The 24927-nt window shown below is 51.7% G+C and overlaps 7 protein-coding genes across 7 annotated transcripts; 3 read left to right on the top strand and 4 right to left on the bottom strand.

Moving 5' to 3' along the window:
• Positions 1–910: 910 nt before the first annotated feature.
• TRIVIDRAFT_87581 (uncharacterized protein) lies at positions 911–7540 on the bottom strand (the record flags this gene model as incomplete). The annotated part of the gene is made up of 2 exons (XM_014094717.1): positions 911–7293; positions 7362–7540. 2 exons carry the CDS (start codon positions 7538–7540, stop codon positions 1131–1133), a joined length of 6342 nt encoding a protein of 2113 aa, XP_013950192.1.
• Positions 7541–10289: 2749 nt separating this feature from the next.
• On the top strand, positions 10290–11631 carry TRIVIDRAFT_65192 (uncharacterized protein; the record flags this gene model as incomplete). The annotated part of the gene is made up of 4 exons (XM_014094716.1): positions 10290–10348; positions 10455–10989; positions 11323–11419; positions 11585–11631. 4 exons carry the CDS (start codon positions 10290–10292, stop codon positions 11629–11631), a joined length of 738 nt encoding a protein of 245 aa, XP_013950191.1.
• A 1590-nt stretch (positions 11632–13221) lies between these two features.
• TRIVIDRAFT_195878 (uncharacterized protein) lies at positions 13222–14441 on the top strand (the record flags this gene model as incomplete). Its single annotated transcript, XM_014094715.1, has 2 exons — positions 13222–13257; positions 13317–14441. The coding sequence occupies 2 exons, from the start codon at positions 13222–13224 to the stop codon at positions 14439–14441; spliced, it is 1161 nt and encodes a 386-aa protein (XP_013950190.1).
• A 695-nt stretch (positions 14442–15136) lies between these two features.
• TRIVIDRAFT_9008 (uncharacterized protein) lies at positions 15137–15806 on the bottom strand (the record flags this gene model as incomplete). The annotated part of the gene is made up of 2 exons (XM_014094519.2): positions 15137–15343; positions 15477–15806. Coding segments are annotated over 2 exons (537 nt in total), but the record flags the coding sequence as incomplete, so codon positions are not given.
• A 734-nt stretch (positions 15807–16540) lies between these two features.
• TRIVIDRAFT_214657 (uncharacterized protein) lies at positions 16541–17340 on the bottom strand (the record flags this gene model as incomplete). The annotated part of the gene is made up of 3 exons (XM_014094714.1): positions 16541–16962; positions 17033–17045; positions 17118–17340. 3 exons carry the CDS (start codon positions 17268–17270, stop codon positions 16784–16786), a joined length of 345 nt encoding a protein of 114 aa, XP_013950189.1.
• Positions 17341–17860: 520 nt separating this feature from the next.
• On the bottom strand, positions 17861–18485 carry TRIVIDRAFT_39503 (uncharacterized protein; the record flags this gene model as incomplete). The annotated part of the gene is made up of 2 exons (XM_014094713.1): positions 17861–17927; positions 17980–18485. 2 exons carry the CDS (start codon positions 18483–18485, stop codon positions 17861–17863), a joined length of 573 nt encoding a protein of 190 aa, XP_013950188.1.
• Positions 18486–21499: 3014 nt separating this feature from the next.
• Positions 21500–22884, top strand: TRIVIDRAFT_227912 (uncharacterized protein; the record flags this gene model as incomplete). Its single annotated transcript, XM_014094712.1, has 3 exons — positions 21500–21595; positions 21662–21727; positions 21805–22884. 3 exons carry the CDS (start codon positions 21500–21502, stop codon positions 22882–22884), a joined length of 1242 nt encoding a protein of 413 aa, XP_013950187.1.
• Between the last annotated feature and the right edge of the window lie 2043 nt (positions 22885–24927).

Raw genomic sequence — 24927 nt, 5'->3', positions numbered from 1 at the left:
GGTATGTGTCGGTTCGTCGCCTCCCTTGATGGGATGGGTCGACGGCAAAATTTGCCTGAGCTGGTGCAGCGGTGAAACGTCCCAGCTGCGAATTGAGCTGGTATGCAAGAACGGATGGCAATCGAAAGAATTGAAATGGAAAATAAACAAATGCCCAAGGCAGATTCGGAGTTTGCGGTGAGAAAAGAGCAGAATCAAGGTTTTGCCTCGGAATGATCTAAGGAAGGCCAAAGAAAAAATTCGAGACAAGGCGCGTCCATACGAAGAGCACATCAGCTCGTCTAGATCCGCCACACGTGCTTCCAGGCCTTGCCCATGGCGGCTTTGCCAGCTGCGAGCTTCAGCGCTATCCACTATATCCACAGCACTAATCTCATGCTACAGACCGCTAGCTCTGCCCGGGAACCAAAGCAGGAATAGCCACAATCCCCACTTGGACTCCGTGCCGTTCCAAGTGCAAAGCGCCCTAACTAGTACCTACATTTGACGGGATTCGGTGGGCTTTTTAGTGCATTTAACAACTTTGCAAACCTATCATCACTCCCTAATCAACACGTGCCGTCTCTCGTTTTCTGCCAGAAGCAGCTGCTGCGCTGGAGCTACTGCAGCAGTTGGTGCGATCGGGCAAAATGACGCAGGCTGCCCCGCAAGTATCCTCGTTTGAACCGATTGGACCAGAGCGGGAAAAATATGGATAGAAACAACAAAAAAGGCGAGAGCTACCTTATACGAAGTACGACGACATTGGGGGAAAACAGAGTTCAGGCTTGTCAATAGTTAGCAGGGCCTTCTGAAATATGCCCAATTAAATCATCAGTGAATTGTGAGGTTATCATCATCATCAATTGATGCAATCAATGCATCACCTGTAACCCAGTTGTTGTTCCTCAGGGATGGCAATTGACATGGCAAAACTTAGCACAGAGTACTCCGTACTTTGCATTAAAATACGATACGACCACACACTGAGCGAGGTATCAAGATTGTTATCATAAGGCTGTGGTATCATTGCTACAGATATAGATATGAAAACTAGAAATAGAAAAACGCAACCATGTATGCAGACTATCAGTTACATGAGCCAAATATTCAATAAAAACACCATGCTTCATAACTCGTTCCATGCCCCTTTACTGCGCTGCAATCTTGGTGAAAATCTCCTGCGCGGTTCGCTTAACAATACCGCCTGTCACCGGCAAGTTGGTGCAGGCCTCCAGATACAAGTCCACCTCACGAGCCGCCATACGGCCCTCGTTGATACCCCAAACGATGAGAGACTGGCCACGACGAGCATCACCAGCAGCAAACACACCCTCCACATTGGTGCTGTACTTGCCAGGAGCAGTCTTGACATTCTTTCGGGCATCCTTCTCAATCTCGTCTCCAAGAACGCGAGCCTCAGGTCCCAGGAAGCCCATGGCCAACAGAACCAGGTCGGCGGGGAAGAACTGCTCGGAGCCCTCAACCTTCTTCATGTCCCAACCGCCAGAGGGGTTCTTGGTCCACTCGACACGAACTGTGTTGATACCCTTGACCTTGCCACTGCCGTCGTCGACAAACTCCTCGGACATGATGCAGTACTCACGAGGATCCTTGCCGTCGTGCTGGCGGACCTCCGTGTGGCCGTAGTCGACACGGTAGATACGGGGCCACTGGGGCCAAGGGTTGTCGTTGGCACGCTCATCCGGAGGCTGAGGCAGCAACTCAAAGTTGGTGACAGACTTGGCACCGTGGCGGACCGAGGTACCAATGCAGTCGTTACCGGTATCACCACCACCGATGACAACGACATGCTTGCCCTTGGCCGAAATGTAGGAGTTATCGGCAAGCTGTGAGTCGAGAAGAGATTTGGTGTTCTTGTGAAGGAACTCCATAGCAAAGTGGATGCCCTCCAGGTTGCGTCCCTTGATAGGGAGGTCACGAGCCACGGTGGCACCGGTGGCAATGACGACCGCATCGTTGCTGGCCTTAAGATCGGCGAGTGAAGGCTGGCCATCTGCGCCGATGGCCACACCAGTCTTGAACTCGATGCCCTCGGCGGCCATGAAGTCGGTTCGGCGCTTCACAATTCGCTTGTCCAACTTCATGTTGGGAATACCGTACATCAAGAGACCACCCAAGCGGTCGGCACGCTCATATACGGTCACGCTGTGACCAGCTCGGTTGAGCTGATCGGCAGCAGCCAAACCGGCGGGACCAGATCCGATGATGGCAATCTTCTTGCCAGTGCGGACCTCGGGAACTCGGGGAACCATCCAACCCATCTCGAAACCACGGTCGATGATTGCACACTCAATTGACTTGATACCGACGGGGTCACTGTTGATGCCCAGAACGCAGGCACCCTCACAAGGAGCAGGGCAGACACGACCAGTGAACTCGGGAAAGTTGTTAGTCATGAGCAGACGGTTGAGAGCATCCTGCCACTGGTTCTGGAACACAAGCTCATTCCACTTGGGGATGATGTTGGAGATGGGGCAGCCGGTATCAGATTGACAGAAGGGGACACCGCAGTCCATGCAGCGGGCAGACTGGTACTTGAGCTCATCCTCATCGAGACGGGAGCTGATCTCGGCCCAATCCTTAGTTCGGGTAGCGACAGAGCGGTATTTCTCGGTACGACGAGCATACTTCATGAAACCCTTGGTCTTGTCGAGCACCAGAGCCTTCTTCTTCTTCTCAGCCGAGCTATCTCCAATAGCCTCCTCCATGTCTTGGAGCTTGGCGGCCTTGTCCTCCTTCTTGCCGTGCACACCGGAAACTGCAGGAAGGTTGTATTCGGCACGCTTGGCTTCGGCAGCCTTGGCAGCCTCCTCTTCCAAGACGCGCTTGTAATCCGTTGGAAGCACCTTCACGAATCGAGGCAGAGCACGGTTGAAGTCAACCAGGATACGAGCAGCCCGCTCAGATCCAGTGTAGTGGTGGTGATCTTCGATGAGACCGCGAACATAGGCAATCTCAGTGGGATCCTCAAGAGGACCGTACTCAACCATTTCAGTGTTGAGCTTAGAGACGAAGTCCTTGTTGATGTCCAGAACATACGCAATACCACCAGACATACCGGCAGCGAAGTTACGGCCAGTGCTACCGAGAATAACAACTCGTCCGCCAGTCATGTACTCGCATCCGTGGTCACCAACACCCTCGACAACAGCCGTGGCACCGGAGTTGCGGACAGCGAATCGCTCAGCAGCGACACCACGGAAGAAGCATGTTCCACTTGTCGCACCGTACAAGCAGACATTGCCGATCAGGATATTCTCTTCGGCCTTGAACACGGCAGAACGAGGAGGGTAGACAATCAGACGACCGCCAGACAAACCCTTGCCGACGTAATCGTTGGAGTCACCCTCCAGTTCGAGAGTAATGCCGGGCGCGAGGAAAGCACCGAAAGATTGGCCGGCAGATCCCTTGATGTTGACATGAACGGTGTCAAGCGGCAGACCCTCTCCACCATATCTCTTTGAGATCTGGTACGACAGCGACGTACCCATTGCACGATCAGTGTTGACAATGTCACACTCAATTCGAGAGGGAAGGCCCTTGTCGAGAGTCAACTCAGCCTCAGAAATGAGCTTGTTGTCCAATCGGACGTAAAGCTTGTGGTCCTGCTTGCGGACGTTGAAGGTAGCAACGCCGGGTCGGAGCCTGTGGGCGGGGGTCAGGAGGAGAGACAGGTCAATGTTGGCAGTCTTCTTGGTGCGCAGGTCATCTCGCATCTTGAGGACCTCAACACGGCCAACCATCTCGTTGATGGTTCGGAAACCCAGCTTGGCCATGATGGCTCGGAGCTCGTTTGCTACATAGTAGAAGAAGTTGATGACGTGCTCAGGGGTACCAGTGAACTTCTTGCGAAGCTCGGGGTCCTGTGTAGCGATACCAACGGGGCAGGTGTTCAGGTGGCATTTGCGCATCATGATACAGCCCATGGCAATCAGAGGAGCGGTGGCGAAACCCCACTCCTCAGCACCCAGAAGACAGGCAATGGCAACATCTCGGCCTGTTCGGAGCTGGCCATCAGTCTGCACCACAACACGACCACGCAAGTCGTTGAGAACCAAAGTTTGGTGAGTCTCCGCAAGACCCAGCTCCCATGGGAGACCCGCATACTTGATACCAGTCCATCGGGAAGCACCGGTACCGCCATCATGTCCGGAGATCAAGATGTGGTCAGCCTTAGCCTTGGCCACACCGGAGGCGACAATGCCCACACCGACTTCAGACACAAGCTTGACAGACACGCGAGATCGAGGGCTCGAGCACTTTAGATCATAGATCAGCTGCTTGAGATCTTCGATGGAGTAAATGTCGTGGTGAGGAGGAGGCGAGATGAGACCGACGCCGGGGGTTGAGTGTCGCGTGCGAGCGATGGACTTGGTGACCTTGTGTCCAGGAAGCTCACCACCCTCACCAGGCTTGGCACCCTGTGCCATCTTGATCTGGAGCTCATCAGAGTCAGCGAGATAAGCAGACGTGACACCGAATCGACCGGAGGCGACCTGCTTGATAGCAGAGCGCATTGTATCGCCGTTGGCCTGACGCTGTGATCGCTCGGGATCTTCTCCACCTTCACCGGTATTAGACTTGCCGCCCAGTCGGTTCATGGCGACGGCGAGCGTAGAGTGAGACTCCATAGAGATGGAACCGTACGACATGGCACCGGTGCAGAAGCGTCGGACAATGTCAGTCCACGGTTCGACCTGGTCGATGGGGACTGGGTTACAATCATCAAACTTGAAATCCAACAGACCACGGAGTGTGCAAGACTTGATCTGCTCGTACTCGCTTCGCGAATATGCCTCGTAGGACTTATCATTCTTGGCACGAACTGCGTCTTGCAGGTTGGCAATGGCAGTTGGGTCGTTGACGTGAGCCTCGCCGCCGTCGCGCCAATGGTATTCGCCAGATTCCGGGAGGGCTTTGATGCCGACAGTATAGCGTGAAGGGAATCCGAGCTCATGGAAACGGAAAGCGTCTTCGGCGATGAGCTCAAAGGTAAGACCCTGGATACGCGAAGCCGTGCCCCTGAAGCATTTCTCAACTACCGATTCATCGAGGCCAAGAGCTTCGAAGATCTGGGCACCCTTGTAAGAAGCCAGAGTAGAAATACCCATCTTGCTCATGACCTTCAGGATACCACCATCGCAAGAGTGCTTGTAGTTGCGGATGAGATCATCATCAGACAACTTCTTCTTAAGGAGACCCTCTCTGCTGAGCTTGAGGATACACTCCATGGCGAGGTAAGGGTTAATAGCATCCGCACCGTAGCCGAGTAGAACACACATGTGGTGGACCTCACGAGCCTCAGCGGTCTCGACCATCAAGGCGACCATTGATCGCCACTTGTTGCTGACGAGGTGGTGGTGAACCATACCAGAGGCCAACAAAGCAGACACAGCAATACGATCGGCAGAGGTTCCTCGGTCAGACAAGACGATGACACGGTCACGCGCCTCGATAGCCGCTGTAGCCTCCTTGCAGATCTCATCCAGATGCTTCAAGTAACCTTGGACTCCTTCGGACTTGGGGTAAGTCAAGTCAATTGTCTTGACGGTCCATTCAGGGTGGATGGATGACATGTTCTTGATGGCATTGAACTCGGGGATAGACAGAATGGGGCTAGGAAGGAGAAGGCGACCACACTGAGAAGAATCCATCTCCAACAGGTTACCCTGAGGTCCAACGTAGCACTCCAATGACATGACAATAGATTCTCTGATAGGGTCAATGGGCGGGTTGGTAACCTGAGCAAAGAGCTGTCGGAAGTATTCGTAGAGGAGACGTGGGGATTCGGTCAAGCATGCCAGAGGAGCGTCATTACCCATGGAACCAAGGGCCTCCTTCTCATCGGCAGCCATAGGGGCAAGAAGCAAGCTGACCTGCTCGTGGGTGTAGCCAAAAGAGAGCATCAGCGGGTCTTCCTGGAAGCGAGAAGCATCGGGCTTGGGGGCCAGATCAATCTTGGCCTCCAGGGTCTCCAAAACCTTGGGCATGGTGATCAATTCGCTGTCGAGCCATGAGCGGAAGTCGTGTCTGTTTGAAACGGCAGCCTTGAGCTCTGCATCGTCGATGATTCGTCCAGCCTGTGTGTCAACCAACAGCATTTTACCGGGCTGCAGTCTTCCCTTCTGGACCACAGACTCAGGCTCAACGGGAATGGTACCGACTTCAGAGGCGCAAATGATTCGATCGTCGTCCATGACATAGAATCGGCAAGGTCGCAGACCGTTTCGGTCCAGGTTGGCACCGCAGTAGCGGCCATCGGCAAAAGTAAAGAGGGCGGGACCATCCCAGGGCTCCATTTGGCAAGCAGCCCATTCGTAGAATGCAGCCTTCTTGGGGTCCATTGTGTCATTGCCCTGCCAAGCTTCGGGCACCATGAGCATGACTGCTTCAGGAAGAGAGAGCACGCCATTAATGGTGAGCAGCTCAAGGACGTTGTCAAAGGCAGCGGAATCGGATCCACCATCCTCAACAATGGGGTACATCATCTCCAGCTCCTCCTTGAAGATATCAGAGTGCATAACACCTTCACGGGCGCGCATCCAGTTCTTGTTGCCTCGCAGGGTGTTGATTTCACCGTTGTGGGCAGCCCATCGCAGCGGCTGGGCACGATCCCATGAAGGGAACGTGTTTGTGGAGAAACGCGAGTGAACAAGAGCGAAATGAGCCTCGTAATCAGCATTGACCAGATCATGGTAGTATGAGTACACCTGCACAGGGGCGAGCTGTCCCTTGTAAACGATGTTCTTGTTTGATAGAGAGCACAGATAGAACCAGTTGTGAAGGCCAATGGTGTGAGTAGCGCGTTTTCGAAGCACATAGAGCTGTCGCTCAAAGTGTCGCTCGTTGAACTGGGCAGGGTCGGTGACCTCTGGGGCATTGCCAGTGCCGTATGCGGAAGCAAGGACAACGAAAGGTTGGGCAATGATGGGCTCACGGGATTTGGCCGCGGGACCAAGCAAGCTGGAGTCCACAGGAGGCCGTCGCCATCCCAAAACCCGCAAACCCAACGATTCAGCAACATCTTCCAGTTGCCTCTTGGACTCTTCAAAAGTCTCTTCGTCGGGCTTGAAGAACAGGTTTCCTACAGCATACTGACCCAGAGGAGGCAGTTTAATGTTCTCCTCTCTCTCGAAGTTCTTGATAAAGAACTTGTGTGGGATGGATGTCATAACACCAGCGCCGTCACCATCTCGGGCGTCGGATCCCACAGCACCACGATGGGTCATGTTGCACAGTAGGTTCCGTGCATCACTGACAATCTTGTGGCTAGGCTTGCCCTTGATATGGCTGGAATTGAGTCAGTATCGCCGCATTATCCGTCGTATAACAAGCGCCATGGTGCGAGAGCAACTTACCAAGCAAAGCCTACACCACAAGCATCCTTTTCGTAAGAAGGGTCATAGAGACCCTGCTTCACGGGCAGGGCACCAGCCCATGAGTCATTGTTGTCCGCCTGATACTCATACGGATGGTATTCCTCTTTTTCAGCGTCTAGATGAATTTGTCGGTCGTCGAAATCCTCGAGATAGCCCATGCTAGGCGAGGATCCGTTGATTATTGCTGGTCTGGTACGATTGAGCGGAGAGTCCGTAGGCAGAAGCGTAGCAGTTGGCAGAAGCTATGCCCGCGGCTTTGTCGAATCGTAGCTGTAGTGACGACAGAAGATTATATCTGCGCTCAGCACAGACCTATCAACAAGGAATTCAGTCAATGTCGATCCGCACAAGCTGATGAAGAAAGGGACGGAAAGATGACCATGCAACGGAAAAAAGAAAAATGGCATGTGCGTGCGGGGAAATAAGAAAACATCAGACGGGTTGGATTCTAACGCAGCGACAGACTCTCTCCGCCGCTGCCGAACTGTCATCACTCGATGAGCTGCAGCCAAAAAGGAAGCCTGTCGCACGAGACAGAGCTGCAAACGCTGAGGCGAGAGCCGGTAACAGCGGGTGGGGGCCCTAGCTGGACGCTGCAGGGGGGGCTTGTCTCACTGTGACTTAGCACTCGCAGCCCTAAGCCCCAGCGGACGACCCTCCGTTGCCAATTCCAATTTTTAAGCGTTTGCGCGCCCAACAGCATGTGAGACGATGACGCTCGAGTCGGGAATTTCCCCCACGATGCCCCTCATGCCCACAAAAACAGGCCATTTGCGTCCGCTTGGCGCCCGTGTCTTTGGCCGGTCTAAGAGCCCTTGCACTCGACAGGATTCATTGCTGCAGGTGGCCGTCATCGGCAGAGAGGGGCGAATTGACGCAGCTGGTACCAATATTGGCTTTCCCTCTTCTTTTGTGCTTTGCGCATTAAAGAAAAAAGTATAGCATAATATTGCACCTCGCGGCATCATACAGAGCATAGAATTGCCAGAGCCAGACTCAGCTGTGAGAGAGATTCAAGCGCGGCGATAGGACATGGACGAGCGTAACAAGACGTGGTACCAGAGTGTCTGCCGGTTCCAGTTGCCTCAAATCATCCAAACACCTATTCCATGACTTTTTCTCATCCCTTCGGAAGTCGTGGCCCTCGATCTCAATTGAGTTCAAGCAGCGCCTATCATCGTTGGAGGTGGCAAGTTGGTTATAAGCTATCCGCGGAAGCCGCCAGAATCCTGATAACCTCGGCGACTTTTCGATTCCCCCATCTCGAAAATAGAGTTGGCACCAGCAGACACATGAATCCCGTGTGTTTCGGGGCTCTCGACACGCACTTGCTTTTGGGGTAAGGAGGCTAAGGAGCGGAAATTGGGGCAGGTCGAAATCATTTTGCGGGAGAGGGGGAGCGAGAACTGTCGGCGTTGAATGACTTACAGGCTTATGATGTTCGTTTGGTATCAATGAGGCGCTTTGCGCTCTGGTATATGAACAAGAAGCCACGAATGGGAATAGCGAGAGAGAGAGTAGAGGTGACAGAGGGAGAAAAGGAAAAGCAGAACCGGAAGGGGGAGGGAGGGCAGAGGACAGCTTTTATTATAGAGATGGAGGTGTCCGTCCGTCCGTCTCCAGTTCCCCGGCGTGCCCCCATTAATGAGCATCTCTTCAAGCGCGTGTCTCTGCCAAGCCATGGATCTCTCAAGAAAGTGGTCCGAGCAGAATGTCGGCCACGAAAAGAAAAAAATGTCCACCGGCTTGCAACTTACCAGGATACTGCTCTAAAGTTGCAACCGACAGTGGGGGGCGTTGAGCATGGCGCAACACCAAACGCCTAAAATGCGGCGTTATGACTGGTGCAGCGCCTCCAGGCTAGAGACGAACTCCCAGGAATTTCCTGCGGACCGATCTGCCCCCTCCGTTGATGGCCCCAGAAGCACATGTCAGAAAACACCGCAAGCTCCGGGGGGTGTGCCAAAGGCAATTTCCGTATATGTTTCGTCGAATCTCAACTTGCAAAGTATGGGGACGCGGGATGGGGGGTTTCATTCGTCGTACATGTGCGGCGCCGATGCGCGGAGGCAATGCCCTGCAATTCTGGCCTCGCTGATGTCAGTCAAGCTGTCTGAATAGGAAGACGCCGCACTAGCCTCGGGGTCCTGACATGGGCGCTGCCTGGATGAGGCCTTACCTGTCGTACTAAAGCAGTAGTGCAAAGCGCACGCATGGTGGTTTGTACGGCCTTCGCATGCTTGTATTGCCGTGTTGGTTTACGAGGCACGCATCTGATGGATCTCCGGCTGGGCACGTCATCCCTCCCACCTCTGCGAGAGGGAAATGGCCCTCGGCTGTGACAGCGAGCCAATTGCTCAGCAACTGTTTCGCTTCTCGGACCCGGTCCTCTCCGACCAAGACGTGTAGTCGGGATTAGATGAAGCTCTCACGGACCTCTTTCAGGAGCGCTGTACGTAATTGGCCTCAGGCACCATCGCTGACATATCCAGACTTTCCCAATCGGGCTATCGATTACCCTCAAAAACAATATTATTACCCCCAGAAAACCTTCCCATTACCCCCAGGAAACTCGCAGCTCTATTCGCATTACCCTCATATTACCTGCAAGAAACTGAAAATTTTCGCGCAGCGGAGCGCATGGCGTTGAGGACAACATGTCCGCATGGATAGCAATTTCCGTCAGTCTCTAGTCGGCAATGGCTGCGAGCAACAATTCAGCTACGCCAAGTACGAGTAGCTTTCCAATTCCGTCGCTTCTTCTTGCAACCGCCGACCATGTCCACCTCATGCAGCGGCCCCTCCTTTATTTTCGCCTCATCGCCTGCTGTCACAGTAATATGCTACGACTAATTCCCAGCCCTCTGGTTGGCTCCAGGAGGCTGACGCTCATCTCAGCCTATCTCGATGACTAGAGACGGGCTTATCCAGTCGTCGAGAGAAATTCGGTTTGCAACACGCTTTGTGTAAGAGAAATCTGGGAGCTAATAATGCCCGAATGCGGCAGGGTATCCCTCCAAACCCCACAGCATCTCTGTTATTGTGCAGGGATTATCCTTACACGCCAGGTAGGCCCTGCGACCGATGCACACGAGGATCTGTGGCTGACGGCTTGGAGCTTAGCATAGCTGCCAATCATGGCCGGCCATTTCTAAAGCCTAACCCCTGCGTGGCCGATGTCGCGCTCAAGCTTCAACGCCAGCGAGGCATGCTCTTGATGGACGGGGACCCTAAAAAGCCACCAAGCCGTTTGGCGTCTGGAGAGCCGGCGCCCAAGCTGGCAGAGGAATCGAGTTCAGCACCGTTTCGATTTATCCAAACAGCGCCATTGAGAGACTACCGTAACAACGGCATGTTGAGATACGGCGTCCACCATCTCGGAGGCACGGCAGCCCTCCAGACCTGGCGCATGTGCGAGCGAGCCTGCGTTACTTGTCGTCGTCATAGCCACACGTGCCGCAGCCATTCACTGGCGCTCGACATGCCTAAACAGAAAGGTCGGTTGCAGTTTCCAGCTGCAAGATGGACAGATGAGGATGCAGAACCGGGGCTGGGCATGCGTGGACGATGCAGACAGCAGCCGGGGGTGCTGGGCCGCAGATTGCTTGTATGGATTTTGCCCGCGCCAGCGGCGCCATGCCTGTATTCAAGACGAAAAGACCAAATGGGCGAGCACCCATCTCGAACAAGACTTGTCTAGGAAACCTCATCAGCCAATAACACACAAGGCCCCGACACCCGCAGCATGCACGGAGAGGAGAGAGACACGATTCTGGCAACCCTTACTTTTGCGATGCACCCCCCATTTGGCTCGTTACAGTACAATATTGCCTGTTTATAAGGGACACAACGTATCCGTACCTCATCGGCCCATCTGCGCGTGGTGGTACTTCGGCGGTGCTCACTCAAAAAATGGACATCATAAAACTGGCGCCTGCAGCCAATCAGCATCCCGGCCACTGGCTTGTCGTCCTTATCTCAGGCCAACCAAGATTGCCGGCCCGTCGCCCGAACCTTTAACGCTATTGATAGCGGCAGTAATAGCCTGAGGCTACTTGTCGCTGATACGAGCCATCTCGCCACAAAATAAGATGGCCTTGTTTTGAGACACGTCCACTTCCTGAGGGTCCTCCATGGTTGCACTCACTCAAGGCAAGGTGACATCCAAAATGAGGTGATGGCCCTGCTACTTGTGCGTACAGGTACCCCAGAGGGTGCTACCAGCTTTGGCCCTACAGAGTTGACATAGAAGTTATAACTTGATCAAAAGGTTTTAATACGACTTCTCCAGCCCCAAATAAAGACAGTGCACGGGTATGTTGAAGAAACAGATGAACTAACAGCCTTGGGGCGTGCCATCTTTTCTCCGCTATGGCTGCCTACCGGCTCAAGCAAATGGGCCATTTCCAACTGAGGCCAATATTTGAATGTTTGTCATTCGTAACGTCCTAACTGAACCACGCCAAAATCCACTCTTTACATGCGTTATGCTTCATTGTCAGGATAAAATGCAACGGCGCCTATTCCTTCCGCCGTCGACTCCTAATTAACCAGGGCCTATTTTCCCGAGCCAGATGGCGGGGCTGGGGGGGTGTGTGGCGTGGTCCTTGTTCCAGATCACTGGTGAAATGCATCACAGATTGGTGAGGGCCCTCATAGAATCTTATAAATACCAACGCGGAGCAGCTTCTCGGCAACGGCAGCACTGCGTGAGACGGAGCATCGAGAAGTCAGCTACAGTATTGCACAAATATGATGACTCGACCGAAGTCGGTCTTCCTGCTGCTGGCTAGAACGACTCAAAGCTATTGAACCCTGTCATCAGCTCTTCAACCCTTACAGCTGACTTGGAAATCTGCAGGCCACTTACCGTACAGCCGTTTACGGAGTACAAGCGTGAAGCTCTACGGAGAGGATGACATTCTACCTGAATACGCTGACAAAGGGGAGTTTAGAGAACCGGCCGGTATTAGGGCATCTTCATTTTCGGACGGATTATTACTCGGCTTTTACTACACTATGACCATTTAGTACACCAATTTCTTTGGTTTGGATTATGCCGACGACGTTGCAAGTGAATTTCCGATGGTTACAGCTAGGGCGCGGTTCAATATACTCTTGCTCACCGAAGACGGAGCATGAGTGCTACCCCCCCATGTTGCAGCTTTCCACCAAGGAAAACAAGGATGGGGGTACGTTGGCCATTCCGAAAACTCCCGATATCCACCCTGAGTCTTGTCGCTATGTCTTTCAAGCGGCCAAGAAGAACGAATGCACAAAAGACCGTAAATGGCTTTTTATTGTTTTGTGCCGCATCGTTCGATTGACATCTGAGTCATCCCAGAAAGTCGCCGATGGATTTTATTTCATTTTTACTTTTGCATTTTTATATTTTTTTTACTATTTTTGGGCTAAGCGGCCACAATACCCTGAATGGCTTGAGGTGGCTGCCAATAGTGGCCAAGGCAGCAGGTGAAGAGCTGCACGAAGCCTCTAGAGTGGCGATTACGGCCTTCATTTCCAGTAGCCTTCGTAAACGATCCGTCAACATGTGTTGATTCTCTATAGAGAAGAAACACGGGGCATTTTGTGCGTAATTATGTGCTTGTAGTGATTTCAAGCTTTGTCTTTGTAATAGGCTTTAAGTTCATCGCAATAGGCTGGTCGCTGACGTGCGCGTCTAAGTGACTAGACGCTATAAGCGCCAAGCGGGTCGTGGACCAATAAACAGCCCCCAACCGTGTTATCAACAAATACCTACCCACACCTCTTAGAGACCTCTTCATCATCACAAGCTTTGCCATTGACAGTATCAGGACATGCGCTGTCATGCTCTCCAATGTTTGCGACACTCCCAGATTTTTCGCCGCGAGATGTAAGAATATCTCTAGTTACTTACCAAGTCCGAATATCATCAGCTGACTCGTGGTTTAGTCACATTCTCTGTGGTACTCATCCTCTAGGAATCCCTTCATACCCCCAGGGCCGGTCGACAACCTACACGCGGATCCGAATAGCAGTCACCATGGACCGACGCATTCGCGCCAGCGCGGTCAGTTGCTGGAGCGAACGTTGCTCGCGCGTCTTGCTGCGGATGAACAGAAAATGCACCGACGCCGAATAAATGTACAGAACTTTGGCAGCACTTGGCTAAAACCTCCCGGGGTGCCAAAGACTCTACACCAGATGCGGGAGGAGAAGCGTGAACAGGAAGAGCATCAGGAAGCTATGCGCAGAGAGCAGCTTGCTCAGGAACTGGCAGAAGCAGAGGGTGGCGGCACGATGGACGACGGCATGATGGACGACGTGCAGCTTGATGGGGCGCAAGATTTGGATGATGAAATTCCAGACGCAGACGACGCCTTTGACCCGAGCAGCGACGATAGCGAAGAAGACGAAAACGAAGAGGAAGAAAATGATAATGAAGGGGATGAAGATGACGAAGAAGCAGTAAGAGAAGAGGAGGCAGATGAAGAGGCTCTACGAGAGGAACGGCAGCATGGCCTGGTGGCGGCGCGGATGAGGATGACGGACGACGCGTTCCGAGAAGCCCTTATCCGTGGGGACCCAGAAGCGGATGGCAGCGTGTACGGCGACGAGGAAGACTTGGAAGACGAAGATCGAGAACAAATACTCGACGAGGACGACTTTGCCTACGATGGCAACCTAGACGATGGAACGGCAGGCGACATGGATGCTGATCTCGATGATGACATCCCGGAGGCTGAGGACGGCTACGAGCATACCGACTCCGAGGCCGACGTCAGCAGCAGCGCCCAAGGCGAAGAGCAAGAAGACGATGAGGGCGTGGACGTGGACGAGGACGAAGAGGGGGAGGGCGACACCACCGACACACACGACCTCAGCTTCATGCCGTCGCGCGCTACACCCCTCGCAGCCCCTCAGTCCCCCACGTTGCCTCGGCATACGAGCTTCCAGACTGGCCCCCGCGCAAGCATGGATCTGAGTGGGTTGCTGTCGCAGGACGAGAGCAGCTTGTTGATGATGATGGAGAGTAGTCCTGCGTTGATGAGGAGGAGGCCGGGCCAGCGGAAGTAGATGTTGTGTGGTGTTGTGTGGCAAGGAAATATAGCTTAGATACCCCCAGTTTTTATAGAGCTCTTTTGAGGAAGGAATAGATGAAACAGCAGCCAGAATATGCATGCTGGTGGTGTGATGTCTGCTATCACATAAAGGGAATGCAAGACGGTGGAAGTAGTATAGTAATTAATAAACGACAAATCGAAATGTGAAGAAGAATAACAGCCAGTAGTAAGCCTAGTAATGATATTAAAAACAGTTATATAAATAAATAGCCTTAGCCTGTATCAAGAGCAAAAAAAAACAAACCACTCGCTTTTATTTCACAGAAAAGACAAGCTCCCCCCCCCCCCTTTTTCAACCCACAGCTTGCATGCAGCTCATGTATCCATTTGGTGAAAAACGAGGATAACTGAGGAACAACAAACAAACAAACACCCAAAACGCCAGCCCAAGATGCATCTTGTACATTTTTTTGCCGAGAGAGAAGAAGCGAAAGCACGTATGGCATCCGCCGTAGCCACCAGTCAAGAATCATCGGTCGTTATAAAGAGAGAGAGAGAGAGAGAAAGCTCGGAGAAGTCCGAGAAAGGGCGGATGATGAAGGGAATATACATCGTAGCGAATAGAAAGAAATGATCAACATCATTCTATCGTATCTCCTCGTAAAGGGGCAAAAAGCAGAAGGAGGATAAGAAAATATGGCGACGGCCCTAAAACAGCCAGACGTAGATGAAGAGCATGGCGACGGCAAAGAAGAAGAGCAGCCACCACTTCCAGCTGACGCCGCTGCGCTGGGCCATAATGAGCATGCGGTTCATGGTGCCTCGGAGGCGCACGCGCGTCGAGTCAAAGGTGTCATTCATCTTCTCGGCGAGGGCGGAGGATTCGCGGATTTCGTCGCCGATGGCAGATGTCATCTGTATTGTGCGCGCTTTGGGTCAGCCAATGTCTTGTTGTATTCTTCCATGGAGTGTCTAGTGTCTCCTATTTGTCTCGCGCCTCTCTTTTTCAACGGAGTAGACGATATGCAAAGAACACGCGCCGACTTACGTCTTTGAGGATCTTGACTTTGCCCAGAATGCCCGCAACCTGATCGTCGTTCTGGCTCTCCAGCTCGTTCAGCACCGCGTCGCTGTACTGCCCCTTCTTGTTGGGCGTCGCAGTTCGGTACGCATGAGAGGGCGTTCCGGCGTCGCCGTAGCCATTCCCGTTTGAAGGAGAGTAGCCTCCGTAGCTGCTGTAGCCGTAGCCGCCCCCTACGCCGGCGTTGGGCGAGGGAGATGGACTGGGTCTTGCTCGCTGTGATTGATCGCCGCCCGTGTATCCTGCGAAGAGGACGCTGCGGGAGTCGCGCTGGTGAAGTGACGAGGATCCGAATCTGTACGTTCGATTGTAGAATGGTTAGCCATGTGCTCTGGTACCGTGGATTGCATCTCAGGACGACGGCGCGATTATAGAATCGTCGAGCGCGCGCATCTTCGAACGGGCTGGATCTTCGAATAGGGTAGGTTGAATCTCAAGAACATAGACGGACGACTCACCTTTGCGACATGATGATAATAGAATAAGCAAGAATCGCACAATGAAAACAAAGAAGCCGGCAAATTAAAAGGGGTGTTGTACGAAGAGAACGAAGAAGGCTTTTTTAACGTCGAGAAGAAAATGCCCCTTGAAGTCAGAATATTCGATACGACAGTTTTATGGCTTAGGTGGTCTTGACCAATATCTGTTAAGAGTGGCGTTAGTAACTTTTTTTGGAGGTTAGGGGTGGTACGTACCCAGCCATTGTGGCGGCTAAAGCCAACCAGCGCTTCTCGTGGCTTGTCTTTGCCGAATAATTTTTGCAAATTGTAGATTATCCGATAGATGAACCAAATGCCGATACAGAGTAGTGGTGAATTTCTATGAAGCACCCAATCTTGGCACATGACATATGATGGTAAACCCAAGTCTACAAGTATCCCAGCTGCGTCAGTCCCGGGTACGTGGGAGCCTAACAAAGCAAACGGTGAAGCTTAACCACTGGTGGGCCATTCACGCAGTGTGGGGAATGGCGGGACACAGCAAGGCTCCAAGACCACGATGCGGGCAGTACGGCCTCAAGGGCGGCGTGTGCAGTTTTCAACATCTCTGTTCTCCCCCAACACAGGGTGGCAAATAACGCCTAGCTAAATAGCAAACAGAGAGACTTTTCGTCGTTACATGACCATCGGCAAAGACACTCGGATCCCGCTCGATAGAAGCCCAACTCCCCTCCCCGTCACCCGAGCCTTTGATACCTTGGTGAACCCATAAACATTAACATCGTAGACTTGTCAGCCATCCAACAGCACCGGAAGCCAAAGGGGCGCATTTGCTTAACCATCCATCTCGGTGTCCTCATGGGCAGGCTGGAAGTCCTCGTCATCCTCATCCTCGTCGTCGTCCTCCATGGGGGTCTGCTCAGCGGCCCTGGCGTAGTCAATCTGGGCACCACGAGTGCGGCGTCCACCCTCGACAATGTTGTTCAGGTCAATTTCCTCCAGACCATCCTCATCTGCTTAACGTGGTTAGATGGCTCATAACTTTCAATGTGGGGGGAGCAGTAGCTGATGATGCAAATTTACCTGGTTCAGCAGTCTACCATGAACGAATTAGCTACCTGGCAGTGTATAAAGGCACGGTATGGAGGCGGATGGCCCATGAACTTACCTCCTCATCGTCATCATCTTCATCATCGTCGTCCTCATCGTCATCCTCATCCATGGCGGTGTCGTGGGGAACCTCGTCCTGAACCGCCTTTCCCTTGCCCTTGCTCTCAGCAAAGGACTCCTCAGTGTGAGGGTTGGTGACTCCGTCAGACATTTTGGGCGCAAGTAGGTCCGCGAAAAGTAATTTGTTAAGATGAAGGATTGGGAATTGACCAAGGGATGAGATGCTCTTGGGAAGAGTGAACGGTCAGTGTTTTGGTAAGGTATAAGTAGGGCGGGCGAGCTCGTGGTGGATCAGGTAGTGCTTCGAGCTCTTTTAAGATGGAGGCAACTCACCAATTGAAAGACGCAGGCTGGGCGCGCAACAATGGATCTAGTCCAATTGAGGACTAGCGCACATCGAGATTTGTGTCTACAAGTCACGTGGTTTCATCCCAGACAAGATCGGAGACCAGGGGCAGGCAATGAGGGAGATGGATGGAGAATAGCTGTGGGATGGATCAAGTATGATCCAGAATGCAATGCAATTATTGGACGGATTACGTAGATGGAGCAATGGGCAGGCAATGGTCTTGATTTAGGGTATTATGTATCAACAGAGAAGCATTGTAGTCAAGTAGTCAAGTATAGTAGGGATGAGAGAGCAAGGATCACAGAGCCAATTGCAACAGCTCAGCCCCTGCCAGTAACCATCCCATCATGGAAGCATTTTGTTCGGATTGATGTACGTGTAAATTGCTGGATCTATTTCTCGCCGCCGCCTCCTCCAGTTACTGCCATGAATACTACAATGGCAATCAGCCACCAGTATCTGCGTGTAGTTAGTACCATGAGCTATTCTGGATATGCAAGGCGCAACGTACTTCTGAAGGGGTGACTTCTCCTCTTCCTCAACTTTCTTCCCTTCAGCTGATAAAACAATCGGCTTGTTCAGCTCTGGCTGCTTGCCCTTGAGGACTGGCAGCACTATAGCCTGCGGCCCAAAATCTCTCGTCTGGCCCGCATCGATCCTTACGCCCTTGAGGGCAGCGCTCAGCAGCTCGCCCTTTTCATCGACTGACAGTACCAAATTGGGCGAGAAGCCCTTGCCAAAGTTGTCCACCGAGGCAACAGTTGTGCCAGATATCCACCGCGAAGACTTGGTGTCGTACAACCCCACGCGGACCAGCTGTGTAGACTCCGGGATTTCAGGAGCTTCGTAGGAGATGATGGAGGAAGATCCGCTGATGCTAGGATCGTATGCCACTTCGGCGAGGAGGCTGGGCGACTCGGAGTTTTCGACGGGCTGCACATAGATTTGCGCTGTGTGGAAATCGGCCTGGACAAGCGCTGCGGCACACAGGGCCGAGAGGAGGGCAATGACGCGCATGTTGCCCACACAAGGCTGAGCCGTAGCCTTTTGCGAAAGACGTGTAGATGAGCTGTTAAGGGCGGTGTTGCGCTCGGCTCAGGAACAGTTCAAGCAAGTGTCGTTACCTGGCCTTGATTGCGATAAGGCAACGCATCGGTGGAGCAACTACGACTCTACGAGTACATAGTACAAGGTACCTCCTGGTGCTAAGCTCTGTGGCGAGTACGGACTCTGGAGCGGTGGGTTTCGCTGGCACGTGCTGAGGCACCAACAATGGAGACGTCATACAAACAGGCACAGCATCTCAAATCAAAACATAGATTCCATCTGACTTACCACGAAGAGGCAAGGATGCATTTCATTTCTGTCATATTTTGTTTATATTCACTAGCTGCGAACAATGAAACAAGGCAAACTCATTTAGAAAAAAAAAAGGCAACCTTCTAATGGAAACCCCCTCCGTGGTCTTAGCTAAAATGGTGCGCCTGCAGAAACCTAGGCTTTTCAGGGCTGGTTGACAGCTTCATCGCCAGCTTGCCATCGAGATTTGCGCCAACATCCTGGCAGGACGCCAACGGGGCTGCCAACATCCCGTGTTTGCCGCCTTCTGAACCGGGGGTTCTGGTTTAAATACTGATCATGCGGCAATTGGGTCGCGGATTTCTTTCTCGTCATCCTGCCAAGTGGCTGCATGCGCACACCATCTCAGCTGGACTAGGCGGCTGTAGTTGATGGCGAAGATGGCTTAACCAAGGGCCAATAATACATGCCAAATGACGTGTCCCTATCACCAGCGCCGTCGCACCATGTGAGCGCGTTGATCTACTGGCTGTCAGTCGACGCCCCCAGGATTCATTCCAACCGTGCCCTGCAGATACGGAAGGTTGCCTCTTTTAAAGGCAGAATTGGACTGTCAACCATGCGACCCCGGGTAAGCCTGTTGGAAACAGAATTCCAGCTAAGCAGCGAAGATCAATGAATGATTTCTAACCGAACCGACATTTCTCACCGAAGTGGCACACCCTCCTCCCACAGCAGTACTGCCGCGGTGGTCCTTTGTCAAGCAAGCGTGTCCTTTTGAAAGGACCCCTTGCAAACCGAAATCTTCCGCTTGGCAGGGAGTTGCCTTGTGACCGGCAAGTGTCGGTCTCCGTTGGTTAATTTGATGCCAACGCGCAAAAAGGCCCTCTTTGGAGTAATTGATGTGAGCTCTCTAATCACTCAGTAAGTGACGCTACTGTTATGGCGTGGGATGAAATACCAAAATGGCAGTTTCCGTGCGAATTATCCAAGGCGAATATTCATTCTACTGATCTAGTGCATTTGTGTATGAAGATGTATTGCTATTGATGCTGCCAGAACCTACACACGAGTTCTTTTGGGAGCTGACTGAATGAAATTACAAGAACATGATTGACATATATCCAATATCCTGAACAAGAGAAAATGAGCAAAACAAAACCACAAAACTCCTTGAGAATACACCCATCATCGCTTTCGCTGCCAGCCTTTTCCGAGCCACAAACCTCAACCGCGTGGCGAGGTCGTCAAGTGCTCCAGTAGTCCAGGGCAAGGCACGCAGAAGCACACACGTCTATGACGGTTGGTAAAACGCGAAGAAAGACTGTGGCCGGGTCTTGAATGACCGCCGCCATAGGGATGAGAGTGATGAACGTGGTCGTCAAGGTCTGCGACAGATATTTGTCCCTCCACCTTGGCCTGCTGAAAAGGCGAAGCACACAGCTCCAGTGAATGAAAGTAGTCGCGGCTATTAACAACAAAAGCATCTCGCATGAGTACCGTCTATCCTGGAACCAAAGCAAGTGCGTCTCATTTCGCACCGCCTTGGTATTACATATCTATCGCAATCTCAGCGGTCAGAGCGCGCTCTGTGAATATTTGGGGTTGTTTATCCTACTGGATATAGCTTCCAACAGCCTTCATTCTCGGATCCTTTCCTGAATTGCTCTTGGATAATATTTAGAGTTGCCGTCAATCCCCAAGCCGCCAGGGTGTTGTATATGGAATGTCTGCTGCTGTCAAGGTCTGCCGCCTGCTGAGCTGCAGCGTAGATTTGTGACGCCTCGACGCTCTGGTCGTTCTTTGTGGCCGCTGGGTAAGAGGTTGCTGTGTCATGGCGTTCCAACATAGGCCTGAAAACGTATTCACGCGTATGGTTTATATTTCGAGGCTAATGATCATTCACTTAAAGATGACAGAAGGTAAGTAGATTGCGTGAAGATTAGGTAGCGTATATTGAATGTCGCGAAATAAGAAAGAATCACCTAACATGTGTCTTCCATAGTTGAGCCTCATTACGAAGCAAAAACAGGCAGAAGATTCTCTGGGGGCATCTCAGGAATACCCCTCATTTCCCTGGCAAAGGATCATCGGATCAAGCTAAGGGGAGTGAGGCAATCCCCTTGCCTCCAGCCCCCGCGCTATGTCTGGTTGCCTTACGCTATTTGAGACATTGCATCTTCGCCGCGCACGACACGGAGCCTATGCAGGCTTGATATTAAAGGTGTGCATCCAAACCCTTTGGTAGAAGAGGCTGGGGAGCTAAATCTGAGACGAACTCTTTAGGAAATCCGACTCCTTGCACGCCCCCTCCTCCTATCTCGCCGCCGTCGGGCCTTGTGTTGCCAACGGAAGCATCTAGGTTACGATACCTGACCCATTTGAAGTCTCTTGGCTATCAACCTCTTACCTTTCTTCCCTCCATTTACTAAACTGAACCTTATTCTCACCCTCAAAAGAGCGCTTCTCGCGTTTCCTCCCTCACCAGTCCACATCTCACTGATATTTTTTGTTTGATGTCTTCTCCCAGCCTCACATATAGCACTTCGTCCACCTAACTTGCATATTCCAGCCTATTATTTGTTTCAAAAAAGTGGCATAGTTTGCTTTGCCTTTGTGATCTCTCATCAACTTTCTCCCTTCCTGTAGCCCTGCTTCGTCTTTCTTGTTTCAATCTTCAAGTAGCATCTCATCCGGATATCTTGACCAATATCTGCGATGGTCTTTAAACAATGGTTATTGCAGATAAATGTTTCTCTCTCAGCATTGGTCCTCTTGCCGGGGAGCCAGCAAAGTCATTTTACTTGGGCTCCCGCGGCGACATTTGCGTAAGTCATCATCGCTTCATTGCGCTGACTATATCATCAATCTTCTTGTGCTTATACGCGGAATAGAATGCTGGCCGCTTGGGGCTTGACGGGAATTTCCCTCGCCTTTCTTCACAAGCGTTATTTTTTAGAGTAAGTCCATCTGCATAGATATATCCCTGCGGTGAGTGATGGAGGGCAGAAAGGCATTGTTTAATGCTCGTTTGTAGGAATCTTCAGCGGACGATACTCTATCCGCTGCAAGTGTGGCTGCCGTTTGTGATGGTGCTGCAGCCGTCGCTTGCGGATGCGATATTGCTTCTGCCGCTAGCCACAACAGCCGCCATGATATTCCTGGCAGCACAGAGGAGAGATCCAGCTCTCGACGATTTGCAGCTTCCCATTCCTGTTCCTGGACCGCGACGATTGCGGATGCGCCGAGCAATTTTGCTGCCGGCTCCGCAAAATCTTTGACAAAAGCTGACGCATTTTCGCATATTCCTTCCAAGGGCCCCGAGAAAGAAAAGAAAGAAAAGCAACACTGCGCGTCTGATGCCAACGCTGAAATGGCATTGCAGAAGACGAACCAAAGCCAAGCGCCGGCTCTATCTGACCTGGAGCGCTTAACCAACGAAGTCAAAGGAATATATGCTGGCCTTGTCATGGTAGAAACTAAATGTATAGAGGTTGACAACGCGCAAATCCCAGAGAAGGAGCTGATATTTGCGCCGAACAACAACAAAAGCAACAACAAAAACAACAACAGCAGCAGCAGCAGCAGCAGCAATATGCAAGCACTGATCGCTCTTCATAGTACGCTTCTTCATGAGCACCACGACTTTTTCCTAGCAAGCCAGCATCCTGCTGCAAGCCCCGCACTGCAGCGCCTGGCTGCTAAATATGCGATGCCAGCACGGATGTGGCGGCATGGCATTCACTCGTTTCTTGAGCTGCTTCGTCACAGCCTACCTGACTCTATGGAGCATATGCTTACTTTCATCTACATGGCTTATTCTATGATGGCTCCCCTCTATGAGACTGTTCCTGCGTCTGCGGATACTTGGATAGAGTGTCTTGGAGACCTGGGTCGGTATCGAATGGCCATTGAAGACGATGACATCTGGAATAGAGAAATCTGGACCACTGTCGCTCGACCCTGGTATTATAAGCCGCCGCCTATATTCTCTATGGCGGGACGCTTGTATCATCACCTTGCTATACTTGCGCGACCAAATCCCCTGCAGCAGCTATTTTATTATTTTTCGACCAGCAACCATCTCCGACCACCTTTTATCCAATTAATCAACTAGGGAATTTTCCCCGGATCCACGATTACTGTTGCTATTCGCTGCTCGTCGGATCGCACTCGCTTGAATCGTGGCCATCGTCCATCGCGGACACATGCTGTCGATGACACTTTTGTATCAACACATGGCTTCTTGTTCAACACACAGCCTCTCGACCGACTCTCCCCCAATTCCACAATCCACGATCACCCTTGATACGCGCCGCACCAGCAGCGCTGACGATGTGCATATTTCATAATGATGTCGAATCCATATGCCATGTGAGCTTATGGATACAAAATTTATGCCTAGATCGGTGGATCAAATAGCGTCATGATACACTCTTGGGCGACGAACCCCAAGTGCAGCTCACAGTTGACGTCTGAATCGCGCTGCATCCTTCGCTACAGCGCATAGCTCATCCACGTCGTATGCAGACGATTTGAAGATGCGAATATTCTGCCATACCTCCACGTTTACCTGGCTTTTATACGCACATTTTACATGTCACCAGGTTAATATTACATGGCCTGGTCTACCATACGTTCACGTCTCTCTGGCATTTACACATTCATCTCACAGCACGCGATCGGATTATTCCCTTTCAGACGATTGACTCTGAGCCCAAAATGCCCTTACCAGACCAACTCTATCAGCATCATCGAAGTTGATGTTGCAAGCGGAATCTCGACCGCTGCCGGAGGACTTTGCAATGCGAGGCCTGGTATCGACTCAGGACTATCTTCCTGCTGGCTGGTTTGATTATGGCGCCTTGATGACAATGAAAGGCTGTTCAAGCCCGATTCAAGTAGAAGCCTGCTAGAGAGCTGCCGCATAAACTGCGAACGCTCCCAGAGGATGTTACTGGGCGAGGTCATGTACCACATCAGGATTGTCTTGATACTGGTTGGCTTGATTGTGGCACCTCGATGGGAAAGAACAGATGCTGGAACTTGTTTCAACACCCGAAGGCCTGCTGGAGAGCGAGCCGCGAATTTGACCATGAGTCCTGCCTGTTCAAGCTTGCAGCATTACCCGAGACTGCTTTGGTGTGGGTTGGCCTCACTGTGGCATCTAATGGGAAATGAGCAGTTATCTAAGCCTGTTTCAACGCCCGAAGGCCTACCACAGAGTCGGTCACAAACTTGGCCATTGTGGTCCCCGGCTGGTCTGCAACGTCATGTATCAAACCTAGACGAAGTTCGATACTGGCTTGCTTGAGTATGGCACCTGGAGGACGGCGAACGGTTGTTCGAGTCGGCGTCAATGTTCAGAGGCCGGCAAGAGAGACTTTTACGGTTGGAATATCTACACCAACACATCCGCAGGCCTCTCCCCTCAAATTCCACCGTCGCAGTTACTGGTGACGGCACCCATCGTCGGCTTTTACTTTATTAAGTGCCTCGATCGTGCATCTTGCGCTTCTTTACCATCACATGGCGAGGTCACTGATTATCAGTGCGACACATCTTTCATACGAAGTGCACACTGGCGACTCGACACGTTTCCCCCGCAATACCAAGCCGCATCACTTACTCAACGACGTGGTTATTAACCCTCTATACCCCCATATTGCCCGACCTATGTTGACGAACCTCTTCATAAACACCCTCTTACCTAAATAATGGAATACGATAACTCGAAACTACAAACATTGCGGTTGTGTATTGTGGTACCTTCTCCTACTACGGCATCTCTGCGCAGAGATGTACATACAACACAAAGAAAAGAAACTTATTTTCTTTTGATTTTAGTTCATTTAACATTGCCCAAAGATCTCATTTGGAAGCGAACTTCTGTACCGACATAAGTGGCGTTTGGATTGATTTGATTTGACACATATTATATTGGATTGGGGACATACAGCTCGACGCCGTCCCTCACGAGTGGCCGGTCTTTTTCTCTCTTGTTAAGAAGATGTTCAAAAGTATATAAAAGATTTTGAATTTGTATATAGTCTTGCGTACATAATCTACTGAGTATTTCAAACTGTATTTAGTATTGAGCATGGATAGCGTGTTAATGATTTCGCCTGCTCCTTGACTTATCTTTAATGTTACTATGAGA

Source organism: Trichoderma virens (assembly GCF_000170995.1).
Source record: "Trichoderma virens Gv29-8 chromosome Unknown TRIVIscaffold_91, whole genome shotgun sequence".
Lineage (NCBI taxonomy): Eukaryota > Fungi > Ascomycota > Sordariomycetes > Hypocreales > Hypocreaceae > Trichoderma > Trichoderma virens.
This window is presented reverse-complemented; position numbering and strand designations above follow the sequence as displayed.